Below are 19,851 nucleotides of genomic sequence, written 5' to 3' on the forward strand. Positions count from 1 at the left end.
AAGAGGAGACGCAGAGACAATATTAACACACTACAGAGAGAAGAGGAGACGTAGAGACAATATTAACACACTACAGAGAGAAGAGGAGACGTAGAGACAATATTAACACACTACAGAGAGAAGAGGAGACGTAGAGACAATATTAACACACTACAGGGAGAAGAGGAGACGCAGAGACAATATTAACACACTACAGAGAGAAGAGGAGACGTAGAGACAATATTAACACACTACAGGAGAAGAGGAGACGTAGAGACAATATTAACACACTACAGGGAGAAGAGGAGACGCAGAGACAATATTAACACACTGCAGAGAGAAGTAGAGACAATATTAACACACTACAGGGAGAAGAGGAGACGTAGAGACAATATTAACACACTACAGAGAGAAGAGGAGACGCAGAGACAATATTAACACACTACAGAGAGAAGAGGAGACGTAGAGACAATATTAACACACTACAGAGAGAAGAGGAGACGTAGAGACAATATTAACACACTACAGAGAGAAGAGGAGACGTAGAGACAATATTAACACACTACAGAGAGAAGAGGAGACGTAGAGACAATATTAACACACTACAGGGAGAAGAGGAGACGTAGAGACAATATTAACACACTACAGGGAGAAGAGGAGACGCAGAGACAATATTAACACACTACAGAGAGAAGTAGAGACAATATTAACATACTACAGGGAGAAGAGGAGACGTAGAGACAATATTAACACACTACAGAGAGAAGAGGAGACGCAGAGACAATATTAACACACTGCAGAGAGAAGAGGAGACGTAGAGACAATATTAACACACTACAGAGAGAAGAGGAGACGCAGAGACAATATTAACACACTACAGGGAGAAGAGGAGACGTAGAGACAATATTAACACACTACAGAGAGAAGAGGAGACGTAGAGACAATATTAACACACTACAGGAGAAGAGGAGACGTAGAGACAATATTAACACACTACAGAGAGAAGAGGAGACGTAGAGACAATATTAACACACTACAGAGAGAAGAGGAGACGTAGAGACAATATTAACACACTACAGGGAGAAGAGGAGACGTAGAGACAATATTAACACACTACAGAGAGAAGTAGAGACGTAGAGACAATATTAACACACTACAGGGAGAAGAGGAGACGTAGAGACAATATTAACACACTACAGAGAGAAGTAGAGACAATATTAACACACTACAGGAGAAGAGGAGACGTAGAGACAATATTAACACACTACAGGAGAAGAGGAGACGTAGAGACAATATTAACACACTACAGGAGAAGAGGAGACGTAGAGACAATATTAACACACTACAGGGAGAAGAGGAGACGTAGAGACAATATTAACACACTACAGGGAGAAGAGGAGACGTAGAGACAATATTAACACACTACAGAGAGAAGTAGAGACAATGTTAACACACTACAGAGAGAAGAGGAGACGTATAGACAATATTAACACACTACAGGAGAAGAGGAGAAGTAAAGACAATATTAACACACAACAGAGAGAAGTAGAGACAATGTTAACACACTACAGAGAGAGGAGGAGACGTAGAGACAATATTAACACACTACAGGGAGAAGAGGAGACGTAGAGACAATATTAACACACTACAGAGAGAAGAGGAGACGCAGAGACAATATTAACACACTACAGAGAGAAGAGGAGACGTAGAGACAATATTAACACACTACAGAGAGAAGAGGAGACGTAGAGACAATATTAACACACTACAGAGAGAAGAGGAGACGTAGAGACAATATTAACACACTACAGGGAGAAGAGGAGACGCAGAGACAATATTAACACACTACAGAGAGAAGAGGAGACGAGAGACAATATTAACACACTACAGGAGAAGAGGAGACGTAGAGACAATATTAACACACTACAGGGAGAAGAGGAGACGCAGAGACAATATTAACACACTGCAGAGAGAAGTAGAGACAATATTAACACACTACAGGGAGAAGAGGAGACGTAGAGACAATATTAACACACTACAGAGAGAAGAGGAGACGCAGAGACAATATTAACACACTACAGAGAGAAGAGGAGACGTAGAGACAATATTAACACACTACAGAGAGAAGAGGAGACGTAGAGACAATATTAACACACTACAGAGAGAAGAGGAGACGTAGAGACAATATTAACACACTACAGAGAGAAGAGGAGACGCAGAGACAATATTAACACACTACAGGGAGAAGAGGAGACGTAGAGACAATATTAACACACTACAGAGAGAAGAGGAGACGTAGAGACAATATTAACACACTACAGGGAGAAGAAGAATGACAGAATGAGATGGAGAGAAAGATATATTATACGTGAGAGAACGATACAGAGTGAAAGGAAAGAGGGAGCGTGCTGTGTGGTTTGTAGAGAGAGATAAACAGGAGGAGTTGAACAGGCGGAGGGGTAATCCTGCATTGAATTTGAGACCAATTTACTGGCCTGAGTGCAGAAACCCACAGGAGAGAATCATGGGCAGAACAAAGCTCTGATCAATAATAATCCTCCCTCTCTCTCCAGTTGGTTAGCTCTGCTAACTCCCACACCTTCCACTGACTTCAACCTGACAAGACACAGGTCCAGTCCAACAAGTGCTGTGTGTGTGTGTGTGTGTGAGAGAGAGTGTGTGTACTGTGTGCATGCCTGTGTGCAGTATGTTTGGTTACCTGGGCATCTGTATAAAAGAGTGACTTGTTTCGCCTGACTTGATCACTCCTGAGTGTGGTACAGAGAGCATCAAATCTGTGTGTCTCACATTGACGACAGCATAGTACAGCGATCGTGTGTGTAGGCGTCGGTGTGTGGGGGTGTTATTCTCCGTTGTCCTAAATCCACCATCCTCATTTGCCTACTTGAAACAGAGCCTGCCGAAGTTCCCTACCGACGTAGAGCTGTTTTTTTCCTCAGCCCTCCTTCTCCTCTCCTCCCTCCGCTCCTCCCTTCCAATGAGCCAGCCAAAAGCCCCGGCACCGTCGGGAGAGAAAAAGAGAGGGATGGAACACAGAGATAGGTGGATCGAGAGAGGGCACCGACACTCCTGTTTTGTACCAGTGGTACTATTTCACTCACCATCTGTCATTTTTCAAATGACTGCGATTCCTCTGCTTCGTTTCATCCAGTGTTCTCCCAGAGGGACTAGTCCTCCCCCAGGCAGTGAACACGACACACACCGTCCTGCCATCAACAGTCCAGGGTAATCAATCTCGTCTGCTTATTAAGCCTGACAACACTAGCTTTACCCCACACCTACAACATGTAGATGTACCTTTAAAACCCATATGGCCTACTGATTTACTAACTGTGCAGAATAAATTGCACAGAAACCAACGGTGTGGAAATCTTCCTTTAAGGTCAATATTCATCTCTAATATAGCTGAATTCTAATTCCATTCCTTTCAATAGGGAATAAGGACAGCGGGGAAAGGTAAGCTATTGCATACCAAGGTCTTATATCAATAGCCCGAGGGTTGAGGAGACTAAGGTGAGAGGTTCAGATGGAGCACTGGATCTCTGAGAACCAGGCAGCACACATGCATTACTGCACAGACAGTAAATGAACTACCCTCCCACACGCAGTCAATCAAGTATGCACATATACACAAACAAACACGTATGGTAACGCTTGCTCGCACACACAAAAACAAACAAACACACATGAACTCTCCCACCCACACCAGGCAGGCAGAGCCAGCATTAATATTCTGTTGGTTGATTCACTAGCTCCAGCTGGAGATGTGGAGATGGAGACCGCCTGGGACCTGGGGATCGATACACAGCCAGGCAGAGCAGCCAGGCGGCAGCCAGGCAGAGCAGCCAGGCAGAGCAGCCAGGCAGAGCAGCCAGGCAGAGCAGCCAGGCAGAGCAGCCAGGCAGAGCAGCCAGGCAGAGCAGCCAGGGATCATCTGACAGGACCAGCTCCGTATGTCCCTCAGCCTCAGCATCACAGAGACCAGGCCTCCGCAGAACCGCCCCACAGAGACACCGGAGCGCACTGAGGCTAACCGCCATGGCTAATACGCTCTTCCTGTCTGGCACACTGCATACACCCCTGGTTGTTCCCCCAGCCCGCATGCTGAGAGCACGTGTGCTGATACATTCAATTCACCACGTCTCTTGCGCCCTCACTCATACAGACCTCACACCAGCAAAATACATGCTAAAACATATAAATACTGTACACTCACTGCTGATATGCCGGCCCGCTGATATGCCTGCCTGCGGGACCATATCATTACCACTGAACTTAACCGAAGGGAATCGCCTTGGTATTATCAGTCACTAACACATGGGCCTGTGCCATTCCTCAACACTAGGAAGGGAGCTGCCTGTACAGCACTGTAACCAAGGTTCAATACCATAAGGAGATGGCAGCGGCGAGTCTTGAGTTACGCACGCAGGTTCACCAATGCTTGAAGCCCTGTGATACAGAAGCCACAGGGGTAATAGCACTATCTGTGGACCACAGCGTAAGAATGCTAAGTGCAGTGTGTCCTACCTCTCTGAACCGTCACTTTATTTTCCCCGTCCCCCCTAGGCCCTCTTCGTCATTGACCCAGATCTTCATTCCATTACTCTAACCTATAACCCACTTGCCACTATTTGCCGCCGTTAGCTGCTATTTTTCAGCCATTTTATCCTCTCCCTCTATAGCATGACTTTTCTATAGGCCTTTCCTTCCACATCCATCCATGTATTTGACTTCCATCCCTCTATCACCTCGGTTCACTCCCTTTTGGCGCTGAAGGGTAAATGAAGAGCGTGGGGCCCCAGTAGAGAGAGCAGACAGTCCGCGCACCACCGCTCAGGTCTGTCAGTCTACCTTGCCTTCTCCCCATGCCCCTAGCCACAGAATAAATACACTTTAAAAATCACCCTGCACTTTATTACTGTTAAATGAGGAGTCCTGGGAATAACCCAGCCAGGGCTGGCCCAGCCACTCTCCATACAGTCCAGTATATCTAACATATAACCTAAGCATCTCCCTCAGTCAGTGTACACACAGCCCTGGCCTTTCACCCCCCTTCTCATTGGCTCAGCCTCCAGGCAGGAAATGGTTGGGCCTTGTTCCTCAGTTCAGCTGCTGTTAAGCCCACAGAGCAGAGCTCCAGCACAGGGGTCAGAGGACAACCCTAAACCGCTGCATGTTGGCACACCCATGGGTGTTGAATCCCAAATCCGGTCTTTAAATGAATCCAAGTCGTCTTTAAATAGCCTTGACCACAACACGGAGGCTCAACACCCACACAGATAACAAACATGAATGGGAGAAAGGATGAAGATTCCTCTCCGCAAAGAGAACTACCTGGACTTCTATTCTTCTTCATTCCCTCCAGTCAGACATGTATTATTCTAGGTTTACCTCGCATTTTCCCTCCCCTCTGTCAAGGTTTGAGTGTTTCCAAACCTTGAGAGAAGGTTATCTTTAAAGACAAGAAATAGAGATTTAAATCTCACGGTTTTGTTGTCTGAGCCCTGCAAAATTGAATAGAGGTTGGGGATTAATTGAACAATAAACACGCTGTTTGGAAAGACAGAGGGCTTTCTGACTCTCTGGTTCTTTTGGATTATACTCCTTGTGGACTGATTGATCTATTCTCTTGCCCCTATAAACGGTGTCCTGTCACAGAGGGAGAGGAGTGAGGGAAGAGTGTTCTTCTTCTCAAAATGACGATTTGTATTGTTGCGTTTCCCTTTAGTGGATGATTCCAACAGAACAGGATGTAGGTAGATACTCAAATCCCTGACATCTGCTTTTTAGGCTTTGCTGTCCTATTCTTTGTTGATACCCAGACACACACACAGACCATGGAAAGGAAAAGACTGCAGAAAAATACAAAACAAATGGTGAACCGAATCAAGGCTTTTTAAAAAGACGGAATTACTCACTGAGACATCTTGCGAATGCTTGACTCCATGACTCAGTTATCTGTATATAAAGTCTGTCCTCTAAAGCCATTTTGCGATTTGTCTTTGTCACCTCCTTGAAGACATTAGGCCTAATTCAACTCATCTGTCCTTTCCATTCAACAGAACTATCTCCTCAGGTGTTGCACAATGAGACTGACTGGGTCATGGTTTCATGTCTAGTCTGTCCTGTTCAGGCTGTATCCTAAGGTTGGTTATAAAGACCACTTTACAGTGTAGGTGTGTGCTTACAGTTTTCAGGTTAAATAGCTCAGCATGACAATCGTTACTCTGGCTGGCTGGGTGATTGTGCTATGTGGGAGAATACAAAAGCATCACATTCCATAGGTACTACAGCGTAGTTTTGTATTGAGGAATGAGGGTATCTTCATTAGAGAAATTCTGCCATTGTGTCGATGCCTTTCTGATGAAGGGGACCTGACGGAGTGACACAGAATATATAGCAATTCCACCTCTGCTTCCAAGCCTCTTCTATCCACCCACACACACACACACACACACACACACACACACACACACACACACACACACACACACACACACACACACACACACACACACACACCCTTTCCTACAGATCTTTGTTAAGAACTCTAACTCTTTAACCCACCTCTTCACTGAGTCCTTGAAACTGTATCTCGGATGTATAGCTCGGTTCTTTTTCATCAAATCTCTTATATTCCAAGGCAGGAAAACAAGACAAGCTCCTTCTTTTCCTCCTCGCTTTCAACCTCCGAAAAAAAGAGCAGAGCAACAAAGCCCTCCGTTTCTTAGCAAGCGAACCAATAACCCTCTACCCATCATGCCTTTCTCTCGCAGGAAACGCGCTGTGTCAACATTATCAGGCCGGGCAGTAAGATAACCTCTGGTGAGATGGGCAACAGGGCTATTATCTAGGAAAACACAGAAGCCAGGCTTCAATTAAACCCCTGGGGCTACAGCCCTGGAAGGGCCTCTCACCCACACACGCCACTCTGACCGATACCACAGCCCAGTCACTCAAACCTGCTACCGCAGCACGGAGATGACGATCGCCAAGTATAGAGAGGAAGTCCGTACACAACCCCATTCCCAAATAGAACAACTGTCATGGCTGACGGCTCACCAAATCTGCACCATTGCCAGAATGCCTGTATAAAGATGGCTGGCAGACTGTCAACTGTACACAGCATCTGTCCACGTTGGACTTACCCGAGGCGTTCTTCAGGTAGCCGTTGGAGTCCACTGTAGTGTAGCTGACGTACGGCCCAGGCTGGTTCACACCAAACGGCTGCAAGGTCAGAACACCCACAGCATTAGAGTAGAACACACATATTAGTGACCCATTCTCCCTGAAACAACAGATCTCCCCCACCAACGCAGACGCCCAAGTCTGACACAGACATCTGTCCCCTTCCATGACCTGCCTCAGAGGTTTTGGCCGTGTGTTCAGAGCGTGTGCAAATCACCCCTGACCTTTCTGAAGCCGGGGGGGGGGTCTGGGCGCTCTGCTCTGAGTCCTTTGGGTGAAATAAAAGCACAGGTCTAAGCCCTAGCTGGCTGGGTCCCAGCAGACAAAGAGAAAGGCTACAGTGAGCCTGACATAGCAGCCAGCTCCATCACATCCTCTGCATTATGCAGTCCTACCCACTGCTCCTGGTAATCCCTCAAAAATAGTAATGAACAGTACAATGCGGCAAATCGGAGATGAATTTTTAAAACGGTTCGGGGGAAAAAAGCCACATAAATTTGTAAGTCGCTCTGGATAAGAGCGTCTGCTAAATGACTTAAATGTAAATGTAAATGTATAAATGGTAGACCTCACGTTACATAAGTTAATCATTAAGATGGCACGGAATGACATTTATATTGACGAACCTAATGTTTTGTACACTCAGTGCATGTATTGCGATTCTCATGATGCTATATGTACTGCGATTCTCATGATGCTATATGTACTGCGATTCTCATGATGCTATATGTACTGCGATTTGATACTGTGATTCTTTCGCCGTCGGATGTTCAAACATATTGCTCACCATTTTGTCTGCTGCGGACGGAACAGGAGAGAGCCATGAGAAAACCCATTTTGATCAGTCATGGACATGAAAGTGCTTAAAATAACGTACGGCCAACTAGCGCCCAAAAAAATTATATTGCGATACCGTCAAAAAGAAACACATTTTTCCCCACCCACCACTAGTACTGTGGGGAGACGGTTCTCTCAGCATGCCGCGGGGTGGGGCTCTGCGGAGCGGGAAATTACTGAGTGGTCATGTGGAGGCTGTATTATCTCTTCATTATGGGCCGATGACGCCTAATGAAGAGAGCTTTCTGTCTGCCTCGGTTTAAACAGCCTAATGAAAACTATGGCAGCCTGTTAGAGAGTGCAGCCAGACTCCCACACCGACAGACCCTCCCACACAGTACTGTCATATATATGGCATGTGTAGGCCTATAGCTTCACCAGACTGAACAGTTGTACTGGGATTGGAAATTGAACAGAAGTTCCGTGGAAACTAAATGGAGAGGAGGTGGATAGTGATGGACTACGAGACAATAGGTGGGAAGATAGACAGAAGAGGGTTAGAGTGATAGATGTGAGGGACTTAAGGAGGAGGAGAGCGGGGAAAGCAGCCCAAAGCTCCAGACGTGGGCTCGATCAATCACCCGGCTAAATCAGGCAATGGGGGGGGAGTGTGAGCAGACACAGTGGAGAGGCAAACAACCCAAACACTACGATAGGACCAGCACCAAGCCTGTCTGTCACAAGCTCTGGGGATGAGGGACTGTCACATTTAACCTTTTTTTTGCCATTTAGCAGACGCCAGACGGACTAGTTACAAGATGAGCCTTTTCACTTTCTCAAAATGTTCCTATCCTTTTTATCTTTCATTTCAACATCTCTCATTTCAGTGTACCTCTTCAGTGTACCTCTTTTTTTCCATTGTGTTACAATGCACACGCATAGACAGAGGCACGAGTCTTACCTTGACGTTTCCCGGGCAGTCGTTAGAACAGAGTCCACTAAGCACTGAGGAGGAGAAAAGGAAGACTGATTAGCTAGCAACAGGGGACTATATTTGTCTTACACAATCCCATGCAGATTTGTCTGTGACTAACAACACGGCTAAATGAGTTAGACGCTGTAATGGTTAATGACGTCATCCCTGTAGGAGAACCCAAACTTGGTAGACTTAAGCTAGACCTGCAGTGCTTATACAGGCAAAACATTATTTTTTTTGAAAAAGTAATTGGTAGTAAAATGAACACAGAGAATAAATGAGCTCAATAATAAGCTGCAGGGGAAGTGTATGAGTATTTGTGTGCATATGGAGCAGCAAGGAAAAAATCCTGAATTCTTAATCAGCAATAAGAGGAATTAATATATTAGCATACTAATTGGCTGGCGCTGGTAATTTGCACATTGAAGTTGAGCTGCTGACTACTTCTTTAATTAGGATGTACCATCATGCATCTGATGCACTGCTGCACACTGACTGACTGCACTCCTTAATGCAGATAAACAAACAACCCCATTCAAAGTAAACACATGAAAGTTCTTCCTCTACAGAGCTACTAGACCTAGTCCCAGAGAGACCGACCGTCACTGTTGGACCGTGTGGCCTACTGTATGGAACTGAAGGATGTGTCTGACATTGGAATGAAGTGAGGCAACAATTTTTTAAAATGTACTTTTTACCCCTTTTTCTCCCCAATTGTGCTATCCAACTGGTAGTTACATTCTTGTCCCATCACTGCAACTCCCGCACGGACACGGGAGAGGCCAACGTCGAGAGCCTCGCGCCCCCCGAAATACGACCCTGCCAAGCCGCACTGCTTCTTGACACACTGCTCGCTTAACCTGGAAGCATGCCGCACCAATGTGTCGGAGGAAACACCGTACAACTGGCGGCAGTGTCAGCGTGCACGTGCCCAGCCCGCCGCAGGAGTCGCTAGGACAAGGACATCCCGGCCGGCCAAAGCCTCCCCTAACCCGGACGATGCTGGGCCAATTGTGCGTCGCCTCATGGGTCTCCCGGTCGCGGACGGCTGTGACACAGCCCGGAATCGAACCCGGATCTGCAGTGATGCCTCAAGCACTGCAGCGCCACTCGGGAGGCCTTGAGACGAGGCCCTTTGACCTCCACGTGGAACAATTTGTTGGGTTATACCTCTGTGGTCGATGGGATCGATACTGCCCATGTTGAAAGGTACATGTTCTGCTGCTGATTTCATCGGTTACAGCCCTATTCAGGACACGAGAATGCAGATATCCATCTGATCAAACACTGACCTGGGCACGGTTTCCCAAAAGCATCTTAAGGCCAAATTCATTGTTAAAACCATTGTTCTAACGACGAACACAGCCTTAACATTCGTTTGGGAAACCGGGGCCTGGGATCAGGTCCAACACCAGTCAGCCGTGTGCAGAGGACAGAGCAGATCAATAGATCATAAAACGTTGGGCCTCTAAACCCAGAAGGGTGTTTCTGTTTTCTCATTGAAAACCATGCTCAACACTGACCCAGTCTCTGCTTGGGATGAACCCATCTCATATAACTAAGTTATAAGTTCCTTCTACAAATTCATTTCGATTTTTGGAACCCTTATAAAAATTATTATTATTATTTTTTTTATTTTTTAAAAATGTAACCTGTATTACTATTCTCACCATGCCAGGTTCATTCCAATCCACACTGACCTGTGGTGTTGAGGTTGGATTAGAAACCCTTCTCTTTCCAAGGGATCATAACAACAAAGATGTGATCCCTAGTCACTAGTGGAGCCACTATGAAGAGGAGCTAGCTCGACATCGCTGGCTTGTTTAAAGGACTATGGGGAGCGTGTTGTGTCGTAAATTGGTTAGTAGAATGGGTAAATCCAATCAATGGAGACTCCATAAAGTGCCTGACACAGGCAGTGATGCGTGGCTCTGGGAGAGAGACAGAGGTCGGGGAGCGTCAGTGACTGTGCCTCGCCGCTGTCCTTCACGAATCACTGGCCATGCTACTACTGCTCCAGGATGTGGATGCTTCTCTGTGTGCTTGGATAGACAACTCTCCCTCTCTGACTCTCACAGAGCAACCCCCCCCCTTCCTTCTAAAAACAGTCTTTAATCACAGCTCTCTAAGCCTTTTCTCTTCTGTTGTCATTCATTAAACTCGTATGCAACAGGTACCAAGTAAGGGTCACATACGGACCTGGGACCGCCAACACAGTAAGTATTCAGGGTTTATCCAGAAATCCACAACTGTGCACACAGACACTGGTCTGCTGCCTCTACTCTATTGGATAGAGCTATTTGTCAGAGGAAGCTGCGACAAGGGCGACAAGGGCAACGGCTGCTCCCCGGCAGGACTTGCCCACTGAGGTGGAGGATGAAATGGACTGTCAGTGTATTCTGCTTGTGTACATCTGGGCCTGTGTACTAGTGTGTGTTTTGTGTGTACAGATATAGGATCTTAAATTTGATCCAGTTTGCTACAGCAGGAAAATAATCGTATAGCAACAGGAAATGTGAATTATATTTAATGTTTTTTTTTTTTCTTCTTCTCCCCAATTTCGTGGTATCCAATTGGTAGTTACAGTCTTGTCCCATCGCTGCAACTCCCGTACGGACTCAGGAGAGGCGAAGGTCGAGAGCCGTGCGTCCTCCGAAACACAACCCAGCCAAGTTGCGCTGCTTCTTGACACAATGCCCACTTAACCCGGAAGCCAGCCGCACCAATGTGTCAGAGGAAACACCGTACCACCTGGCGACCGTGCCAGCGTGCCCGGCCCCCCACAGGAGTCGCTAGAGCGCGATGGGACAAGAACATTCCTGCCGGCCAAACCCTCCTCTAACCCGGACGACGCTGGGCCACCCCATGGGTCTCCAGGTCGCGGCCGGCTGCGACAGAGCCTGGACTCGAACCAGGATCTCTAGGGGCACAGAGACCACTGCGACACTCGGGAGGTGCCTTAAATGGACATTTTTGAAGGGGTTAATACATTTTCTGATTGGGCAAATCAAGTCTGACATTTCTAAGTGGAAATTACAAACTTTATAAGCCTTTTTAAAACTCAAATACCCTATACGTTTGCAGGCCCCCGTCCCCGCATGAGGCCTTTTGCCTTTTGGTAGACCGTAATTGTAAATAAGAATTTGTTCTTAACCGACTTGAATAAAGGTTAAATAAAATAAACATTTCCTGCTGTGCAGGAAAAATCTCAGCAAGAAAATAGTGATCAAATTAAAATCCTCCATCTATAAAGTGACTGTAGAGAGTGATGTGATGCAATAGTCTAGAGAATGAAGTGTGGGACATACAGAACTCACAGGGTCGGCTAAGAGAGCAGCTTTAGAGGAGAATAAATATAAACAGTAAAGACCTGTTAAAAAAATGTAATTTTATTTTTGTGGATTCATCTGATGGATAATGTGCTTATTTAATGCCAGGGCTTAGTTCAAGAGCTTCATATGGCCTATAGTGGAGATAAGGGATTCTATGCAGACTTTTGTTCATCCAATGCACATTACGACATCTTCATGAGGGCTTTTACATGATCGTCATTTGGCGAGAAGGCTTTGGGGTTTGTTCCTTTAATGTCTGTGCATGTGAGAGACCGTAGAGCAGAATGAGAACTTAGCTATCTCAGTTGCTGGCTGTCGCCATGAGTTAGGTGGGATTTCTTGTTGTGTTAGGATTTATGTCACCCTGCTATCATGCTGTAATGTTTTAAGAGGTGGCATGTTGCTACTTTGCCGCCAGGCCGGTGCATGGGCTGTAGACTTATCAGACAGATGGGTTGATAAGGGACTGAGTGTCCGGTTCATCGTTCCACTTCATTGAGCAGGACACCAGCATGGCTCAGAGGAAATAACATCATGCGCGCGCGAGGCCAGATGTCTGAGCCATCTCTGACATCCTAATGAGAGCTGTGGGAGATGCCCTCTCTCTGTTCTTGGCTGCATCAGTTTGACCTGAAATCTGACAGCACTATAATTCAGGGCTGCATGGTGCTGTTGATGTGCTCTGAATGAGACTCTGTTCCAGGACTGTACAGTGGAGCCAACAGAACAGCAGGGTACTGTAGTGTACATGCATGAGAGCCTGTAGCTGATCTGGGTTGACAACTGCCTTCCCAGGCCCAAGTACTGTCAAAGCATGTTCAAATCCTCCACCAGTCCAGTCCCTCTAGATCCTACCCTGGAGATGCTGTCTGACGGCTCCCACATTTAACCGCCTCCGTATAATCATCGTCATAAAAAGAGATACAACCATAGAGAACCATGGAAACCAAGCCAACGTCACAAGAAAAGAAGAGCCACTCCAAGCTGTCAGTTGACGTCACACACGGAGCAGGCCTGGCTGCCTCTTGACAGGGGGAAGCCACATTATGCCACCACGCCACGCCACGCCAGCGGCTACAAATCAATTAGCAGTCCTACACTGACAGCTGAGCAGTCCTACACTGACAGCTGAGCAGTCAGTCTACACTGACAGCTGAGCAGTCCTACACTGACAGCTGAGCAGTCAGTCCTACACTGACAGCTGAGCAGTCAGTCCTACACTGACAGCTGAGCAGTCAGTCCTACACTGACAGCTGAGCAGTCCTACACTGACAGCTGAGCAGTCCTACACTGACAGCTGAGCAGCCCGTGATGCTGCTTTCTTTTTCCTCAGGCCTAATCTGGGCTGGTGTTGACCCTAGGCTTCACATCTGCCAGACAGGCAGTGACACACATTTACATGAACATTTCCGTCATTTAGCAGGCTCTTTTATCAAGAGCGACTTAGAGGAGCAATCAGGGTTAAGTGCCTTGATCAAGGGCACATCGGCAGATTTTTTAACTTACTTTGCTCAGGGATTTGAAACAGCAACCTTTTCTTTTACTGGCCCAATGCTTTTAACTTCTAGGCTACCTGCCGCCACACACACACACACACACAATCATAAAGTGTGCGTGCACACACACAGTCTTTCTACCTGCTAACGTTTGTATTTTACTATTACCTGTCTTCAGGATGACCACCTGCTCACAGTTGAGTAATCCACAAAGGAAGTGTGTGTGTGTGTATATGATATCAATCTCCTCCCAGACGGTTTTGAAGTCTAGTTATCTGTTATGTTGGACTGATCTAATGGTATGTCATAGTCATATCCAGCCTGCTGCTCTGACATCATTCAACTACCTTTGTTTGAGGCTTATTTGAAGGACGAGCTTCAGCTGTCAATCATCTGCAGGCTGCAGACATGAAATAAAATATTCCATCTGTATTCCCGGAGATGCATTATATATGAGGGTGGTGGAGTAGTCAGAAGACCTTTAAGACCAAAGTCAACGGATGACTACTGGACATGGGAGAAAAGTTTCCTTCTGCAAAATGGTAACCCTCGGAGTACTTTCAAAGTTGTGTCAGATTGACAGCTATTGTAAAACCGGAGAGAGGAAACACAGTCATCTATATATTTTTCTACTATATCCTTGTTTTCCCGAATCCTCTTCTCACATTTGATATGTGCCTGTTTGAGCCCTTTACATGTGTGCCTCCATATTTTAATTCAACACTCAATATTACACACCAAATGCAGAAACAACCAATAAACCAGCAGAAAAACCTCCAGAAATATGGACTTGTCAAATTCCAAAAGAGAGCGGAGAGTAATGTCTCTATGAAAGCTCCCTTATCTGTTGTGCTGAATTGAAATGTGAGTGAGGGTGGTTACTTCCTGACTGACAGCTTGGAGAGAGGTGGAGAGAGAAAGGGAAAGGAGGATGTGTACTGGACTGAACAAAGGATGCAGATGTTCCTCAATGCAGCAAATCTGCATCCTAACTAGAGAGGAGGAGAACGTAATCAGCTCACATAGTTCTGTCTGTCACTCACACCCACGCACAGATCTAGACACACACACACACACACACACACACACACACACACACACACACACACACACACACACACACTCTCTCTCTCTCTCTCCCTCTCACTCTCTGTAACCCTTTTCTAACGTTTCGACTTCGAATCTCTCAATATCTCTTTATTTTTATTAATCCTCAGGTAGATCATGGGGATATGACTGCTGAACTAGGCTAGTTCACCGAAGTAAACTTGTGACATTGTAGGACCAGTGTCACACTACCTAATTCTTCAGTAAAAACAGAGTAATAAGACATCGCTGGCTTTGAGATAGACGGTTCCTGCTCTCCCCTAATGGCTGGGTATCATCTTCCCTGTGTCCCGGTGTGACGCTCAGCGACCTGATAAATCTCAGCTACCTGATTAACTCTCCTAATTGAAGGGCCAGTTTGAGTTAACACTGGCTTCAAAGAGGCAATAGTTAGAGCCAGTTTTCTATGCCTTTTCTTGCCCAGGGACCCCCTCCCAGGCAAACCGGCAACCCAGAGACCACATCATGCATTTGCCCAAAATCACCAGGTGAATGATAATTGCAAAGAAGAAGTGATCAACATTTTAAAATTCATAGATTTGGTAGATAGTTTTTCATTATTTTGACCTACCGACATTATAAAATCAGAAGGGAAGCTAAGAGCAGCTATTTAGCTGGTTACACAAAGGTCAGCAAAAAATGTACAGTACCAATCAAAAGTTTGGACACAGCTAATCATTCCAGGGTTTTTCTTTATTTGACTATTTTCTACATTGTAGAATAATAGTCAAGACATCAAAACTATGAAATAACACAACATGGAATCATGTAGAAACCCCAAAGTGTTAAACAAATCAAAACATATTTTAGATTCTTCAAAGTAGTCACCCTTTGCCTTGTTGACAGCTTTTTCACACTCTTGGCATACCCTCAACCAGCTTCATGAGGAATGGTTTTCCAACAGTATTGAAGGAGTTCCCACATATGCTGAGCACTTGTTGGTTGCTTTTCCTTCACTCTGCGGTCCAACTCATCCCAAACAATCTCAATTGGGTTGAGGTTGGGTGATTGTGGAGGCCAGATCATCTGATGCAGCACTCCATCACTCTACTTCTCGGTCAAATAGCCTTTAGACAGCCTGGAGGTGTGTTGGGTCATTGTCTTGTTGGGAAAAAAAATATTGTTCCACTAAGCGCAAACCAGACGGGATGAATGCCGAGGTAGCCATGCTGGTTAAGTGTGCCTTGAATTCTAAATAAATCACAGACAATGTCACCAGCAAAGCACCCCCCCACCATCACACCTCCTCCTCCATGCTTCATGGTGGAAACCACACATGCGGAGATCATCCGTTCACCTACTCTGCGTCTCACAAAGACGTAGCAGTTGGAACCAAAAATCTAATATGGACTCATGAGACCAAAGGACAGATTTCCACCGGTCTAATGTCCATTGCTCGTGTTTCATGGCCCAAGCACGTCCCTTCTTCTTATTGGTGTCCTTTAGTAGTGGTTTCTTTGCAGCAATTAGACCATGATACCCTGATTCACGCAGTCTCCTCTGAACAGTTGATGTTGAGATGTGTCGTTTACTTGAGATGTGTACTCTGTGAAACATTTATTTGGGCTGCAATCTGAAGTGCAGTTAACGCTAATCACTCTAGACCCTCTGGGTCTTCCTTTCCTGTGGCGGTCCTCCGAATTGACTGAACTTCATGTCTTAAAGTAATGATGGACTGTAATTTCTCTTTGCTTATTTGAGCTGTTCTTGCCATAATATGGACTTGGTCTTTTACCAAATAGGGTCTTCTGTATACCACCCCTACCTTGTCACAACACAACTTATTGGCTCAAACAAGCATTAAGGAAATAAATCTTTTTTTTTGGTTACTACATGATTCCATATGTTATTTCATAGTTTTGATGTCTTCACTATTTTTCTACAATATAGAAAATAGTTTAAAAAAAGGAAGAAAAACCCTGGAATGACTAGGTGTTTAAATTTTTGACTGGTACTGTATGTCCATGTCAAGAAAGCTTACCAGCAGCCAGCGGCACTGGTAGCCTACTCACTGGTGCTTTTTCAAAGCCTATGTCAGATACTAGTGTAATTTGCTCAAAATTAGGAGTTGAGAAATGAAGTTGACATCATTATAAATATGATCCTCTTTACCGTAGGAATAGTAGTTCATTCTGTTGTTGCTAGTGAAATTCATAAAAACATTGAAACTAAATAAAAATAGGGCCTACCGAGTGGTGCAGCGGACTAAGGCACTGCATCACAGTGCTAGAGGCATCACTACAGACCCAGGTTCGATACCGAGCTGTATCACAACCGGCCGTGACCAGGAGTCCCATAGGGCTAGTCACAATTGACCCGTCGTCGTCCGGGTTTGGGGAGGGTTTGGCTGGTGCAGCTTTTCTTGGCTCATCGCGCTCTAATTAATTACTCCTTGTGGTGGGCCGGGCGCCTGCAGGCTTGACCTCGGTCGTCTGTTTCCTCCGACACATTGGTGCGGCTGGCTTCCGGGTTAAGCGAGCGGGTGTTAAGAAGCGTGGTTTGGCGGGTCATGTTTCGGGAAGACGCATGACTCGACCTTCGCCTGCCGAGCCCTTTGGGGAGTTGAAGCGATGAGACAAGATTGAAATTGGAGAGAAAAAGGGGAGTAAAAAAATTTATATATATATATATATATATATATACCCTGTTATAGGTAAATAAAAGAGTGCCATCGGTGCAACTGAGACAAAAGCATATCAGTCTGACTCAGCGAGCTACCGAGCGCCGGCACGTTAACCATAATAGCACCGGAGCCTCAGGAACCAGAGGCGGGTGCAGTTTGAAGATGAGTTTAAAAAGATCAATGCTGGGTCTAGGCTGGGCGCTGAATGCAGCAATTAGCTGTGTCTCTGGGTCCCACCGTGGGCCTTTATCTTATAATTTCATCCTGTGAGTGACCCAGACTTAAAGTCAATACCACAGTGAGGCCGCTCGATAAGAGCTCAGGGGATCTGAAGCCGGCGGAAAACAGCTCCTGTCACCACCTGACGTACAACACACCAACAAGGGAGGAGGGTGGGGTTGCTCGAGTCTGAGCCTTGTCAAAAGTCACCCTATGGACTTGGCAGCAACACCCCATCCATTATTGATTGCATGTTGATAGAGACTGTTGTCCTTACTGTACTTCCATTAGAGCCAGATGAATCACCTGCTCTTCCTCCATCAATGCCCACCTTCTTCAATGTCCAACACTGACAAGTCAATCAATCCCAACCTCATCTGTTCCCATTCCCTCCCTCTCTAACCCCCTGACACCATCCCTCTGATCACCACAACAACACAGTCAGAGTGTGAGTGAACCCCAGCCCATCTTTTCACTGCACACAAAGACAGTTTATCTACCCATAATCCTTCCAAACACCTCCCCCATTACTACGTTGACAGGCTTTCTTCCGGCTGAGGGCTGGAAGACGCGGCTCGGGTTTCAAACAGTCACAGGTGAACTGCGAGACAGCAGAGTTTGCTCTGCATGCCCACCAGTGGGTTATTGTGTGACACCAAAACTGGGTTGTAAAGGGAGGATGTCCACGCTGCTCCGAGCGCTCTTGCAGATGGGAGGAATATGTTAGTGCAATAGGAGGACAGAGCTGGCCTCTCTGGGTTCCCGGCGTGCACCGTTAGAGGCGCGCGAGCACGCACTACTCAGTGTGCTACTTGACGCGTACTGTACGCCACAGCAGGAGCAAGAGGGCACAGGCAGCAGTTTGCCGTTCGTAGTTAATTACCAGAGTGCTTTCTCCATCTCCGGCCACTTGACGACTTCAGCACACTGCTGATCTACCAGTGCTTTACTGAAGAGAAACAACCAACAGCTCAGAAAAGAGAAGAGGACAAATCCTACTGGGGTCAGTCGTGTGAGACGAGGGAGTGTATATGCGAAAGTTGGTGTATGTGGGCAAATATGGCAGTGTCTCAGTGTCTGGGCCTGACGTTATAAGCAGAGGAGCAGTCATAGCTCACAAACTAAAGCAGCCCACCAGTGGGGCTGTGAGGGAGAGATGGGACGAGAGAATGAAGGAGAAGGGAATAACTGCTTCTCCTTTAATTAAAACCCAGCAGGCAGGATTAAATGGCATGAAAGTAGCTTTTTAGTGGACAATTTCCGTTTTTCAAAATGTCAGCTTCCCAAATGTCAGCCATCACTGCAGCCACACTGCTTCTCTTTCTTCTAGGCTGGGGAGGGGAGCCACACAGAGGAATGGAGGTGAGAAGTTCAGTTAAAACACACAAAGGATGCTGGGAGATGCATGCCCTGCAGTCATTCGTGTTTGTATTGATGCGTGTGCACTTGTCTAACGCAAACTAATAGGGATGTAGCCTGCAGTCATCAGAAGAGCATATACACCACTGCCGACTCTTGTCTCAAGGGAATGAGGATGTATATCCTGAAAACAGTCCGATATAAAAACCTCACGCGCTCTTCTTCGGCCTAATGCTGAGAGGAGGGCATACAATTATGCGCTGATGAAAAGGGGAGATCTACATGAAAAGTTTTCAAGCAGAACTGTCGAGTCTAAACAGAACTGGAGAGAAACAAAAGGCGTGTCCACAGAAAAGGAATACAAAAGCACGCATACAAACGTGGATGCTCACAGACATGGACTCATGCGCACACACACAGACACACACACGGTGAGAAGTTCCGACTCACCAATCACTTTGACGAAGTACGCGTCGGCTTCAAAGTTGTTCTTCAAAGCGTGGATGATGAAGCCCTCTTTCCCCTCTTCTTTGCTGAGCACGATCATATCCAATATTCCCTGCAAATGAGAAAATGGTAATACACGACGGACAAAAAGGAAATGGAGGCAAAGCTTTCTTTGACGGTCTCTTCTGATGTACCACTTCATCCCCGTTATGGACAGAGAACAGATCCTCCATTACAGCAGTTATCTGCACTCCTCTCACACTCTTTGTCAGGGAATTACAGAGAAAATGAGCCAACTCCCAGAGACAGGAGTGGAATATAGATATA

The 19,851-nt window shown here is 46.1% G+C and overlaps 1 protein-coding gene across 1 annotated transcript in view; it reads right to left on the reverse strand.

Moving 5' to 3' along the window:
* Positions 1-19,851, reverse strand: part of LOC115112131 (T-cell immunomodulatory protein-like) — a 142,015-nt gene that overhangs the window by 38,369 nt on the left and 83,795 nt on the right. Inside the window, exons 12-14 of the mRNA XM_029638956.2 lie at positions 19,528-19,636; positions 8,927-8,970; positions 7,149-7,227 (exon numbers count right to left, since the gene is read on the reverse strand). Of these exons, the coding sequence (XP_029494816.1) occupies positions 7,149-7,227; positions 8,927-8,970; positions 19,528-19,636 (232 nt within the window). The remainder of the gene's footprint in view (positions 1-7,148; positions 7,228-8,926; positions 8,971-19,527; positions 19,637-19,851) is intronic.

The sequence above is a fragment of the Oncorhynchus nerka genome, linkage group LG27 (genome assembly GCF_034236695.1).
Source record: "Oncorhynchus nerka isolate Pitt River linkage group LG27, Oner_Uvic_2.0, whole genome shotgun sequence".
Classification (NCBI taxonomy): domain Eukaryota; kingdom Metazoa; phylum Chordata; class Actinopteri; order Salmoniformes; family Salmonidae; genus Oncorhynchus; species Oncorhynchus nerka.